The 14,751-nt window shown below is 38.1% G+C and overlaps 1 protein-coding gene across 5 annotated transcripts in view; it reads right to left on the reverse strand.

Annotated features, from left to right (window-relative positions):
- The window catches only part of pam (peptidylglycine alpha-amidating monooxygenase), an 86,837-nt gene that overhangs the window by 44,714 nt on the left and 27,372 nt on the right, over positions 1–14,751 (reverse strand). For all 5 annotated transcript variants that reach the window (XM_017697324.2, XM_037547642.1, XM_037547643.1 and 2 more), the window contains 7 exons: positions 12,297–12,384; positions 9,436–9,527; positions 8,267–8,350; positions 6,265–6,313; positions 3,383–3,450; positions 2,705–2,785; positions 2,484–2,560 (listed from right to left, as the gene is read on the reverse strand). In XM_017697324.2, coding sequence (XP_017552813.2) covers positions 2,484–2,560; positions 2,705–2,785; positions 3,383–3,450; positions 6,265–6,313; positions 8,267–8,350; positions 9,436–9,527; positions 12,297–12,384 — 539 coding nt within the window. The remainder of the gene's footprint in view (positions 1–2,483; positions 2,561–2,704; positions 2,786–3,382; positions 3,451–6,264; positions 6,314–8,266; positions 8,351–9,435; positions 9,528–12,296; positions 12,385–14,751) is intronic.

A 14,751-nucleotide genomic window follows, 5' to 3' on the forward strand; every position in this document is an offset into this window, starting at 1 on the left:
CACGACCACATATGATCCCACACTTTGCCACAGTCAAGGTCATGATGAGGGGAAAACTGCAGAGGTTTACTGCATGCATGCACTTCCTGCATCATCTTATACATCATCAGTGAGCTGCAGTACAATATGAAAGTGTGAGCGGTGCAGGACAAAAGGGCCTCTTTGTGTTTCTAATCTGTCTAATGTTCTTATGTGCTTAGGGCCCGGCTCAGCCGTCGCTTCCTGCCGAGGCTGAGCTGCAGCTCTGCATGAGAGGAAGTGTTGCTGTCACAGCACAGCCTGCACGTGACATTTAATCCTGACCTTTCACTTAGAGAGACATGCCATCTGCCATAGACTGAGCCAACTGGAATTGCCTCAATAAGCCAGATCACTTAAAGTCCACTTAAAACATTCTTAACAAGGGGATAGTGTTAAATTGTGGCTAAAATTAACTGTCAAAAAAGGTGTTAAACAATAAAATACTTCTTGTGTTATCACTATTTTATTTGTGTTACTATGTGAGACACATTTGTCAAAATGCTGCATTTATATTGCGGCGAAGCTAATCGCTCACCTTGCCAAATGGTGGCCACTTTGTGTCTGTGTCCCAAAAATGCAAACAAGTTTAGCTGTCCAGGAAGAGTTCCAGCCTAGTTCTATGCACTGATGAAATGCAGGCGAAAAAGCGTTTAGGCTACATTGAGAGTGCCAGTAAAGTGGCCTAAATACGATTTATTGCCCAAATCTGATTTTGTTTGGTCGTTCACATGATCTTTTTTAATTTGGGCTATGTCAGCGTGAACAGATCACCCTTCTAAACTAACTACATACACATCTTCACACAAACAGTCTCAATTTCAACCACACTGAACTTTAGCATGTACAAATAATACTTTAAACCTGGTGCAAATGCCAAAATGACCAGAGTTTACAGACAAAACTCTGAACTTCCGTGCTTCTTTTACCCACCACGAACAAGAATGCTAGGAAATAGGCACAAACTCAGTGCCAAAACTATATAATCTGGAGAAAGAGATTTGATCTAGGCGAGGTTGATTTGGGCCTTTTGATTCTTTATTCTTGCGAAAAAATATCCTTGAAATAATGACTTTAAATATCCTTCTCATTAGAAAGAGCTGTGCTTATTTGTTTGTATCTCTCATCCACCAAAGCACAAGATGTAAAGCGTAACTGTAGTAACAGGCAAGACATTACCATAAAGGGTCTGTTCATGTATGCACAAATTTAGATGAAAATTAAGTTGGATTGAGATAAAACACTGTATGAATTTTGATCAGACTCTTCAGACAAATGCTGTACATCAGACATGTGTCACGTTTCAGTACCACATATAAAAGTGCATCAGATTCTATGTGTTATTTTCTGTTCACTTAATGGGCAAATCTATGTCACATATGAAGAAAAAGATCAGATTTGGGACTTTTTTACCTACAGTGTGACCCTAGCCTAATATTCCTTTTAAAAATGTGATTTAATATATAAATCTCCCGCTACTTCATCAACACACTTCAGTGTGTAGTTTGAATGTGGACATGACCCACGACACATCGCACTGTGGCACATTTTAACATCTGATTGGCTGTCGGCCAGCAAAACTCACTACTTCACTACTACACATTTGCAGAAAAATGAGAAAAGCTCAATATTCATCACTCTTACATTATTACTCTTAATATTCTGCCACTCCCACAAATTCATGCACACAACTATAATCTGTCTCTATAGAAATGAATGTGAGTATTGTAAATGCTGCATATGCACTGGACCAATTAAGGTCGGTCACTGGCAATACCATAGCAATCCATGGCCAGGGGTCTAAAATGAGCATAACTGTCCTGGCTGTCACTGGGTGGAAATGATGGTCCTCTCTCTCCCTCCATCTCTCAACAAGATGTAAGGCAATGTGAACACACATTAACTGAAACCACAGGATTTGCACTAGGTGTTCTCCTCTAAGCGTGCTGAGCAGTTCAACGTTGTTGTGTTTCCAGAAGTTACATGTCTCAGAGAAAATACATGCTAGCCTTCACCCTCCCAACTTGGTATCACTGAGTGGCCAATTCCTACCCATCAGACCGACCTGCTGAATGATAATTGACCACCACTAAGCAGGGGGAAAACTGGGGAAAACTTTAAAAAAACACATCTAAAGTTCCCCTTTTCAATATAATACCAACATAAATTACAGTAAATTGAAACTAATTAAATCACAATGAGTTCATCTTTTCACTTTTGAGTTTGTTATGGAGCACTTAGTACATAGCATTTATCTGCCTCAGACTGCAAAGTCAGAGCTGAATCTTTCTTCTGAAATCTGAAAACACTGATTTAAATGAAAAAAATTAACAATAAAAAAATTTAAAAAGTTAAATGTAACACTAAATATGTTGTCTTTAGGCCGTGCCACGTGATGTTCTTAACAAATTTTTTGAGAGTGACACAAACAGTGAGAACGATGCTGTATGCTTTTAAAGAAGTACCTGTGGCAACTGCGGGGATTGACGCCCAATCAATGTCCACTGTCCATTTCGAACTCTGTAACCGCTAACGACTTTGCCTGGAGCCCACACATAAAATATTTATTATATTATTTTTGAGACATTAAATAAATTCTGTTAAATATATTAGTGTGGAATTAAATGTAAAAAAAATACATTTTTTGATTTTTAAATATTCTGTCCCTATAAATGAAACAACTCACCAAGGCGATGAGTGTGAGTCCTGAAGGCAAAAGGGTGTATCGGGTACGACTGGTAAGTGCAAGCAATGTCTGCATTGGTAACTGGGAAGAAACAAGCAGCAACATGTTGTAGTAGAATTTACACATATTCAACAGCAAAAAGGGGCCTTTAGTCCAATGTTGTCCTTTTTAAGGACAAAAATGCAAAAAAAAAAAAAAACACTCTTTACTAACTGAAATCAATTAAATATTTTGTGGCTTTTTACTGAGTTCTCCCACCACTCACATAGAGGGTATAAGGAGACAACCACATTTACTGTTCACTTATACTATATTTCGTACATTTAACTTTGATTAAACAGTAAGTTAAGACAACTTCTGACTGAACTTGAGATTAAGCTGAGAATGTTTTATGGTGAAATTTCAAATTGAGCTTACTTTTAATTTCTTGATTGTTGTCTCTAAAGAAACCACTCTTTAACCTGTTTTATCAATCTCCGCACATATACAGGCCAAAGGACAGTGAGCACTTTAAGACCAAACTGTTTGCAATCACTAAGCTGAAGACCCACAGGCTGTGACTACCAAACAAAATGCTCTTCTCTGAAGTAGCCAGTAGATGAGATTTTGGTATGGATTTGTCATCCAGTTTGTCCCTCTAAGCAGTACAGGGTGTTAGATTGGGTAGCAGCTCCTTACCTGCATTTCCTGGAGGGATGACTGTATCCACAGACATCATCAGATACATGCCAGCAATATAGGGCTGTCTGCAGGGGAAATGTAAAACGAAATCAGATCCTCACCCTAGTGACATCATGTTCATTTCACAAAAAACGAACATGCCAAAGAGCTAAAATCTTAAAATAGATTTGTTCTATGCATTCATGTTATGTTATCAAGGATTCCAATACTTCAGCTTGCGAGACTGTAATGATTTCTCAGTCAGAGCTATTCGTACACAGATTTGTTCAGCTCTGCTAATTCTTTTCCATCCCATAGGTTTTTGAACCCCTTATTACAGAACGCATGGCTGAAGTCATAGTCAGGTAGAAACACAAGGGGTATGTTTCTGATAATTATTCTGGAATCTAAATGATTATTTAAACCTATGATGCCAAAGTACAATGAGCAGATATTTCTGCTATATGATATGTCTTTTAATCTACTCTTCTCCTTTAGTAAAGTGACTGTTTGCATGTTAAACAAGCAAACATATGAATAGGAATACACTTCACATTAGCATTTGAAATATATCACAATTACTGAAATTACACTTTTCACTATGCATTTTATGTTACATTACAATACTGATGCAACTCAGAGTTAGTTATGTCTATAATATGTGCTGTTAGACTACCTCATACCACTCAGTGCCTGCTGTCTTGTAAATACAGCGAATCTGTCTCATATGCCATGTAAATATGTATATAGATACACTTTTATACCTTATTTTATTTCTCTTGTACTTTAACTCATGTCTAGATTTATTTCTATTTTGTATTTTTCTGCATAGTTTATGTAAGTTTATATATAATTATATGTCTTGCTACTGAAACACTGCAATTTCCCTCCGGGATCAATAAAGTTCTTTCTTTCTGTCAATCTATTGTTTCTCTGATGAAACAGATCAAAAACAAGCCTTAAGTGATGCATGCTCACTCAAAAACTAGCGCAACCAAACATAAAAACATGGTGCTTTTTTCAGAGTGACAAAACACAGTAGCATTGATAAAACACAGTAGCATCCAGAAAGCTCTAAAGTATTTGAATGTAGAGGCAAAGACAAAGCAGAGGAGGACAAATTTGTATTAGCCACTCAGGCCATAACGTTAGTGAATCTTCTGTAGAAAATTAAGAAATTGTGGCTAGAAACAGAAATATGTATATGGACCATTCTACTGAATAAGTTTAAACTGCCGCCCCAGTTTTCAGTATTCAGACTTTAGATATTTACAATGATTATGTTATGATCTATATGAATGGAAACCATATATTGAGATGGTAATAAGACGCAAAACTCATCATGTATGAGTTACTTTCCACTGGAAGGTGTGAATTTGTGCAATTAATTTTTTTCTCATTTTTTAGATCCCAATGTTTTGAATAAAACTTTGGAGAAAATTTTAAACCTTACATTAATAAGAATATTGCTGTCATAATAGCTAGGTGATTACAACTGCTGAATTATAAACATATCTGAACTGATTCAGTTAGTATAGTTTCTGGCCAAACAGCCACTGGATCTCACAAAGGAGGGTAAAAAGTAATGGTTTTGTTAATAATGTTGGATATTTTTGAATGTCTGAGAAATCTGTTCTGGTCGGCCATCAATGTTGACTCCTACAAAGTATGTAAACGTATGCTCACCAATTGTTTCATTGGGAACACTATACTAATACTGGCTAGGGCCTCCGTTTGCTCTCAAAACAGCCATAGATTTTACAAGATGAAACATTCCTTTGAGATTCTGGTCCATGTTGATGACTGCATCATGCAATACCTGCAGATTTTTCAAGTGCACTTTCATGATTTAAATCTTGTGTTCTATCACATCCCATAGATTTTCTATTGGATTCCCATTGTGTCATTGACAAGGCCACTAAAGAACATTGTACTTGTCAAGAACCAGTCTAGCCATTCTCCGTTGATCTTTCTCATGAAAAAATGGTACCAAACAACTGCCACTTACTGGATGTTTTTTCTTTTATTGCGCCATTCTGACTTTTGAGTGTGTTGTGCATGAAAATCCCATGAGATCGGCAGTTACAGAAATCCCAAACCAGCCTGTCTGGCACCAACAATCAAGGCCATGGTCAAAATCACGGCAATCACATTTCTGCCCCATTCTGATGGCTGCTGTGGACATTAACTGAGACTGCTGGCCCATATATGCACAATTTTATGCACTGCACTGCTGTCACATGATTGGCTGATTACATAGCTGCATGAATGAGTAGGTGTACAGGTGTTCCTAATAAAGTGCTGGTACATTACATTAAGTGCATATTAAGTAAGCATGTATATTAAGTAAGACAGGCTTAAATGGACATTGCTTTGTGTATGAGAAGAGTAAATGCAAGCAAGAGAATGGAAAGCTCAGGTCAAGCCTCAGTCACAGTAGGACAGATTCAGTTCATGATTTTGTTATTAACTGATTTAGCTCCTTCTGGGTGATAATAGCACACAGCCATGTTAAGGATAAAAACAGAACTGAAAATCTAAGGATAAAAAACTGAGTCCACTTAGAGCACCACTCAGTTCATTTCCAGTGAAAATGGCAAATTATTATGGCAACACACACTACAAATGGACGCGAGGCTTATAATTAAACATCCTTCTTTAAAAAGCAGTCTTAAGTTGACAGATCTAATAGCTAAGATGTCTTCAGTCACAATTAATGAGTAGCTTCTAAGGAAAACAACTGCTTCAGTGAATCAAATTCTGACGTTTACTGAACTACAACGTCCAATTAAATACAGTGACTAATAAAGCATGAAGGTTCAGAATCCCTGAGAGAATTCTGAAGTTAACTAAACAAAAAAATAAGTAATTAAGAAAGACAATGAGATTCAGATACTTACGGTTTGGAAGTCATTCTTAGAGTAAGTCCTGAGCAGTCTCTATGGTGATCTAAAACAAGACAAGACATCAGCCCAGGCTGTTCATCAAAATTTATCTCACAGTCCACATGCAAAGACAACAACCCCAGGACCGTATTCCTCTACATCATTTTTTGCCTGAATTAATGTATCATAAAATAACACAGAGGTGATGAATCCCTCTCGCTGGCTCAGCTCAACAATAAAAAAATGCTCTCAGCCTTTGAAGTAAAAGGCAGGCAGGCAGGGGCAGAAAATAATGAGCAGGTCAATGGTTTCACCCCAAAAAAGTCAAGTGTTCAGAGGGCATGTTGTTAAATTACTCTGAGCACAGGACATTTTGAGAGAGGTAAGTGAAACAGTGTGTGAAGCACTGTAAATAGCTAAGCAGTGTTAGAAGATTCTCTGGAGGTGTCGATTAACCTATATCCAGCAACAAGTCTCTCTGCATGCTAACAAAGGCAATGAAATAAACACAGAAGCCTGTGTCATCCTTTATTTACCTGCCTGTGGTTAGCTTAACCTATTAGTGGGCATTGCATTTACTGCTGCTTCAAAATGTTACTATGAAGAACTGGTTGATGTGCACCAAAATCGTATGGTGTTGGAAAGGCCTAAAATGCTGCCATATCAAAACATCATAGCTTTCTATTGTTCACACCATTTGAAAATACATGCTGCCCTTTACAATGTGTGAACAATTCATGGCCCTAGAGGTCTGCAAAAGGTGGGTTCAACGACAGGTTCCACATGATGGGGCACTTCTGTGATAAGAGGTGAGGAGCCAATAGGTTTTAGAATCATGCAGCCATGCATTATGGCTTGTTTGGTGGGTCTGACTTGGACAATTATTTACTGCTTGTGGAGGCCGGCGGCAGGCAGCAACTAAGTCACAAGTGTGCCGCAGAGAAAACAGTGTTAGTAATGATCAGACAATGCATAAACATAATGAAGCTCTATTACCTTCATTAGTAAGACACTTATGCACAAAATTTAAAACTATGTAAGCATCTTATGCACAAACACTAAATGCATTTTTTCAAGAAAATAGTATTAGCTTATCCAACCCACATCATTGTATGCCGCAGTAACTAATCTATCTATGGTAATCTTTTTTGGGATTAATTTCATTTTGGCTTGTAGAAACTTTATAGCGTAATTAGCAAATAATATAATGATACAGATCACTGTGGTGCAATGAGTGATTTATCATGGTTTTGTTTTGCTTAAAAATATGAACATTCAAATCTTAGTTTTTGTGGCTGGGTATGTAGAGTGTTACAGGGCTTGAGACTGCATGCTCTACACCACTGATGTAGATTAGAAAGGCTAAAATGCAGACAGGTGCAAACAAGGAGGTAATGCCTGCCCATACCCACCAAATTTGGTGGGTGTGGGCAGGCATTACATGTGGTAGGTCTGCGGGCAAGTGTGGGCAGGATTGGCACTAGCTTTTACGGGAACAGATGAACAGGATATATGGTTGAAATGGGCAGCATTCATAGTCAAGTCTGTGCAGAGCTCTAACCGGCCTAAAAAAATAATGAAAATGACCTAATAAAATCTTGTTGTATTACTGTACATTAAAGTTAACAAAATGTTTTTACTTCTAGAAAAAGTCTGTTTCAGACTTGGTTCTATGAAGGCGAGATGAGATACCTTTTGGAATTGTGATATATAGCTTCTTATAAACAAGAGAGAAAATACTTCTGAAGGAAACTAAGCACTCTAGTCATAATTGTGAACAAAGCACCTACTCATGTAATTTGAACAAAATAACAAATTAAATATGCAAACCAATCCAATCAAAATCAAGAAATAAGAACGGGACAGCAGACAAATTGGTTTCACCAAGTTCCCTCACTTTGTTTTCTCATCATTACTTGGCTCAGAAACGGCAGCACTGTGCCAGTATTCATTCAGAGCTACTCTACATCAGTATGCTGCCTGAGCTTCAGGCTGTTGCTGAGAATAATAAACTTACCTCTAAAGTTTTTGACGTCACCATAGTGGATTTGCAGCACGAAGTAGGTAATTCTGGTATCTCCCCCAACTTTAAAGCCAACGTCTGGAAAGAAGCATGGGTGTTAACGTTAGACACAGTGGGAGATCAAGGAAGGGTAAAAAAGCATTTGAAACAAAGGAGAGAGAAAAAGAGTAGTGAATAGTAGACGAGAAACCAATTACTGGCCCTGCGGCTGTCTTTTCTTTGCAGTTAAGTTGATAAGGACACTCACTAGAGAGTAATTACAATGGCCAAGGGTAAGTCCTCTGATTAAGAATGATCTGGCTACTTTGGGGTCAGCGACAGAATGAGGACCAGAGCGATAAAGAGAGATGGACAGAGAGTTACAAAGTGTTAGAGAGAGGAAAGAAAGAAGAAGAGAGAAAACAAAAGAGATAAGAAAGAGACATAGATTACACTTTGAATCATTTTCTTTGTAAATTAGGCTGTCTGCATCAGGCCAGTTAAAATCACCCTCTGCTGTCAAAGAAGGCTGGTTTTAGCCATATCCACCTCATGGATTCAGTTTAACTAGGTTAAATATATGTTATAAGATGACTGATACATCAGTTGGGAAATAATATTGACTAATATCAAGAATCTGTGGTTTTATTGTTATTGGCAAACATAATGTTGCAAACGCTAATAAACAATAATAACCATTGCCAGAACCAGAACTGATAAGTGAGCAAAACCTTAAAAAGACATAAAAAATCATCCATACCTAACCCTGATTACGTAGAAGACATATCTTTCGATATAACATAAAACAAGCACATTCTTTATGAAGACAACTAATGAAAAACAAGAAAAATAACAGGTAATTAATCATAGAAAACAAAACTTAAAATAATTCTGTGTAGCTCCACCCATAGTACTACAGTATTTATATTATTTAAGACTGTGAGATTCTGATATTTATTTGAATTTGACAAATGTGACAAAGGAGGACTGATGATAATATGAGTCAGACAAAGACTAAAAACAAAATGGAGACTAAAACTATAAATATAAAATTACATCAGGTATTTTGGTTATATTGTGATTCTTTTAAATCTTTTGCCTCAGGCAATACAAGAAGAGACCGAGAGCGAGAGAGAGAGAGAGAGAGAGAGAGAGAGAGAGAGAGAGAGAGAGAGAGAGAAAACCTTTAGGGAGTTTGGTCGGAGGGGCATTCCTGGCCCAGGCATACATGATCTTGGCCTCATCCTCACAGGTGCCCTGCTCTGTTCCACAATCCCTGCAAACACACAAGTAAACACACACAGCGCTCAGTATAACCAGCTGCAGCTGAGCTTCATTATTCACCCCCACTATGAATAGCAGACACACAGCAATAATGACATTATAAATAAATACGCTGATGACATGCGTAAACAGGGTTATATGAGGGGACAGAGATGCTGCAAAGAATTTTAACACAAAACAGTGAGTGATATAAGACACAGAGCATTTCTAATTATCTTCACTGTACACAGACAACTCAAATTATAATGGTGAGCCAGTGCACTAATGCAGGAACCCCCACCTCCATCAGACAGAATGTGGAGCCATAGCTGCTACCACACACTGTTATGATGGATCATTTCTGACATTGAGTATTTTCATCCTATACCATGCTTCTGTTAATGAATCACTGTTAAAGCAATCCAGCTAAATCATCAATCCACAACATTTCGTAACTTTGTTTTTTTCCTAAAATCATGCCTAATTTAAAAGTACACTTTTACCCAACTCCATTATTCGGTAAAAAATGTTGCTCTTGCTTTTCAACACTCCTAGTACCTTCATACACATTTTATGACTGAAATTTCAGAATGTTTCAGTAGATCATGGTATAGTCTATTTATATTCAGTTGCAAATGTCTGAGCTCCCCTGGCAAATTCCATGATTTGTTCATTTGAAAGGAAGTTAACAAATCCTCTACAGCAGGGGCATCCAAGCTTATCCACAAAGGGATGTTGTGGGAGCAGCTTTTCACTGCAGACAAGAAGGGCACATCTGATTTCACTTGTTCAATCATTCAGTCTCTGTTTTTAAACAAGTGATCAGATGTGCTCTGCTTTGTTGGAGTGAAAACCTGCAGACACACCGGCCCTTTGAGGATAAGATTGCACACCCCTGCTCTACAGAAAGTCTGTACATTCGAATGCACAGTTATTGTTCATTTGCTGAATTTAACATATTGAGAAAAAAAAAACATAAAATGTGGTCTGTACAAACATTATGATATGTTTTACTTATTCCAATTTGTTACACTCATACACAAATAGAAAAAAACGTGCACTAAAATCTGCAGAAGAAAATCATATTTAGGTTTGTTCCATGTTAAGAATGTGACTAATTTTTACTAATAAAATCAACAAAACATAATTTGACCAGTGGCATGTAGAGTTTTTTGACTGTTTTATTTAGTATTATGGTCTACAAAATTTATACATTAGCAAGAATTTCAACTAGCTGATGAACTACCAGATGAACCAGAAGACCACCCACTACTAGTTGGAAGTGCAGTGCAATACAGAACATAAAAAAATCCATCACTAAGATAACTATGTAATTAATGACAGAATTACGTATAGGTAATCACGTCACATCAGTCAAACACTTAGCAAAATGACAATAATAACTCTAGACTTCCAAGCCACATTTCAGTACATCTGCTGCATCGTTTTTGTCACATCTGCACACAGGCCTATCCTGTTCAATGTCTAGGACAATCTTTTTCTGTCTTTTAAAGCTTCGCTGGCTCACTGTGGGCATGCTGGTGTTGGATGTGAAAGTGAGTCACATGGTCTGGCCTATTTTTCACGCTCCGCCCCGCCCCCCACCCCTGATCCACTGGAGCCTCTTTGATTTCAGGAGACTCACAGGCAGTTCGCAGCCTCTCCCCATGTTTGACACTGAATGCCTGATGCCATTCTGAAGGAGGGGGCCTTGGTGGAATCTTGAGAGATGAATTTTTGATGAAAAGCAGGGCTACTTTAACAAGAGTGTGGGGAGATTGTCAAAAATACAAGGCGGTGAAGAGTCTGCCATGGTAGCAATTCAAATGATCCTAAAGTGAAAATAAAAGCAGCCAAGTGAACTCTTGGGTTTAAAAATATACATTTAATTCTCGCTGTTCTGAAAAGGCACATTCATATTCACCGCCACTGCATTTCAATGACAAAACCGACTAAGAAACCCCACAGGCTTTGTGGTGCAATCTCATTAGCTGGTTGGAAACGGGGCCTAGGTTTTTTCTTTGCTGAGGCACTAAATGTTTTTGTGTGATGTTCTGGCCTAAAACAGTCTTGATTTGACTAATGTTCTCTTTGTGTTTCTTATCACACAGCCCAAAGAGGAGAAAGCAACGGGTGGAGGGGTGGGGCTGAGGGGTCTGAAGGGGCTGGAGATGAGAAAGGAACCCCCCCCCCACCCCACCACCCCAACACTCCCTGGCCCATGGGTCAGCTCTGACAATCCCTGTTGTCAAGGTGGCAGCGGTTACCATGGTAACAGGCGGGTTTATTAGAGAGCGTCTGATGCTTGCTTTCTCCCTCTCTCTCTCTCTCTCTCTCTCTCTCTCTCGGGACACAGCAGTCATCCCACGCATTAGCTGCCTCGGTAACACAGCACGACAAAGCCAAAGTGGGCTGCTTGATTTTGTTAATGGCGCAACACTAACACTTAGTGCACAAGCCTAAATAAAATCAATTTGTGCTCTCCAGCAGCTTGTAATGATACATTTGCCCCATTTGTTCTCATAATTTCATACATGCTTTTCTGTTTTTCTCCCTTTCTCTCTCAAAGAGTTTATAAATTATGATCAACAAGGTTATTTGTCAGCTCTGGTTACAAGAAAATGGCAAATCCATTCATCTAAAATACCACTCCTTCACGCTGAACTGCAAGTGTAAATTAGACAGATAGATAATGATAAAGATACTTTATTGATCCCTGAGTAGACATAGGACCAATAATTAAACTTTAAAGGTGAAAAATTAGCCCAAGGTAGGCACTTACCAGTAGCCTTTGGTGGAGTAGGGGGTTCTGCAGCCATATAAGAGCATGTGGTGGGCCGTGTCCATGGAGGCATGAGGCACAAAGTCCACTGAAAAGAAAGAGACAGTATAGTGTCAGCACTGAAAAATGAACTGTTAAGTTTTCACATAACAAAACATTTCACATTAAAACACTCTGGATGACTTTACTTACATTTTAAAGATTTATGTAGGAATGTAGAAAAATCAGTAGACTTCACTTTAACATACATTACAAAAGGAAAGACAAGGGGGAACTTTAAATGAAGCACTTTATTAGAATAATGAAGGTAATTTAAGTGACAGCTCCCTAAAACTCAAAAAGAAATGACTTTCAGACATTGCAATTGCATCAACAGGGGTCCACATATGAAACAGTGCTTCTACCTATGTAAATCCACTGTACTCCATGATTGTAAACAAAGCTTATCACAGTGCTGCCACAAGCTCAGTAACACAACTTCCAGGACAGCATTATTAAGGACGGAAAATCAATAGACTCCCAGTATGATGCTGATTGACACACCCAGCACCAGCCTCTCTCTCCCGGCAAGCTTAATCGAGTTATGAATAATGGATGGGCTTGTTTGACTGATGGCCAAGGCTGGTCAGATCAAACAAAAAGCTCTGACATTGTCTGAAATATGCACAGCATGTATCGCTGTACTACTCCAAAGACCTGGATAGGCTTATCGCTCAGATAATATGGTGCAAATTACATACATTTTTTTCTTTTCAATTAATCAGGAATTAACCACTACAATGCTAATAAATTTAAAGCAAATTACAGCATTCTATCCACAACCTACTTTATTGGTTTTTAAAACAATGATTCAACCAACTGTACACAATTTTCTTTTTAATCAGAGTGTGTTCGATCAGCCAAGACATGTTTAATGTACAGAAAAAAAACAAGACTAAATTCAGGCCTCAAGATGACCACTACTACTGTTTAAGATGATATACAGTGTCAGAAACCACAAGTCTATATGAACTTTACTTAGCAACAACGTGAGTAATATGGCAAAACTACAATGTTTTAATACACAAAATGTATAACAATGTTTCATTTTTCTGAGGTTTGGTGAGCAGTAACAGAGAAAAATTAAGCATTGGTGCTACATTTAAAAAAATATTATCAAAAACCAGCAATACAAAGATTAAACAGGGCTAATTATAATCTCGTAATTAAATATTCAGTTGGTTAGTGTTTTCTAAGTACTGATGATATCCACAATATGCTCAGAAAAGCATACTCTGGCATAATACGACAATATTGTCATATTGCCCACCACTAATTAACAACACATGTTAAGGCATGTGTCATGATTTAGGCATGCAGTTTACACAATACTATCTTGGAGACAATAAGCAATAAGCTACTATTAGATGTTAGCTACATTGCAAACTAAATAAGGTAACTTCGGACACTACACATGGCTCATTAACTACATCACAGTTCCCTTAGACAGGTTTAGTCTCTTTCTCTCTCTGCTCCGGGCTCATCTCTCATATCTCTCTAGCTCCACCCTCTTGTTACCACATCTACCTGTGTTTTGTTTGTAACCCTGCCCTGTCATTAGTGTTCTCAGCTGTTTCTCATTTTTGTGACAGCATTTTAATTCCTTAGATGTGTCTCAAAGCTCAGGATGCAGCTGAGGAAGGTTATGTTTCTTGGTCGTTATGTCACTGAAAGCTGTGCTGTTTCGTAGGCTTTTCTAAATGTGGCTGAAAATTCGAAGGACTCTTCCAAACCTTCAGTCACCTACAATCCATCACATGACAAAATCAACTGAAAAATGGTGAAAATTGACACGAGGGCCAAAATGCCCGGCAATAGAGTTTATAATGAAACGTACATGTGCATGACTGAGCACTGAAGAGGAGCCGACCAAGGTGTTTCCGTACCTGCAGCCTTCATTTTAACACATGCCTCGTGTTTGACAATGTGCTGGGCTTTGCAATGCTTCTTACTGTCTGTACTTTAGACTGTGCTGTTTCTTAGTTCCTCAGTCCTTTGTTTCTTTTCTCATTGATTCATTTGCTTTATTTGTTTCTGCCTGCTCATTGCCTCCATTTGTCAACCATCTCAATCTCTAATAAAGCTAATGTGCAAATGCACCCAGTCTCCTCATTTACTCTGCCATTACAAACTACACGTGGGGTAAAAGGAAATTTGTGTAAATTAGATTTTTTTTGTGTAAAATGTAGATTTATTGTTTTAGTGAAATCATTTTCTATAAAAAAGATGTAACAGTATCCACATCTCCTATAAAGAAGCTTATAAAGGTAATATTGGCAGATGCTTTAGATATTTGAGATGGCCTGTGATCCCATATTGGCCTTCTTTTCCCAAATCCCCGACCCCCCGACTGAGGTCAAATGTTTTCCGTCTGGAAGGGGATCTGTGCACAGTGGGCAGTAATTCTTACAGAGAC

This window comes from Pygocentrus nattereri, chromosome 18, assembly GCF_015220715.1.
Source record: "Pygocentrus nattereri isolate fPygNat1 chromosome 18, fPygNat1.pri, whole genome shotgun sequence".
Taxonomy (NCBI): Eukaryota; Metazoa; Chordata; class Actinopteri; order Characiformes; family Serrasalmidae; genus Pygocentrus; species Pygocentrus nattereri.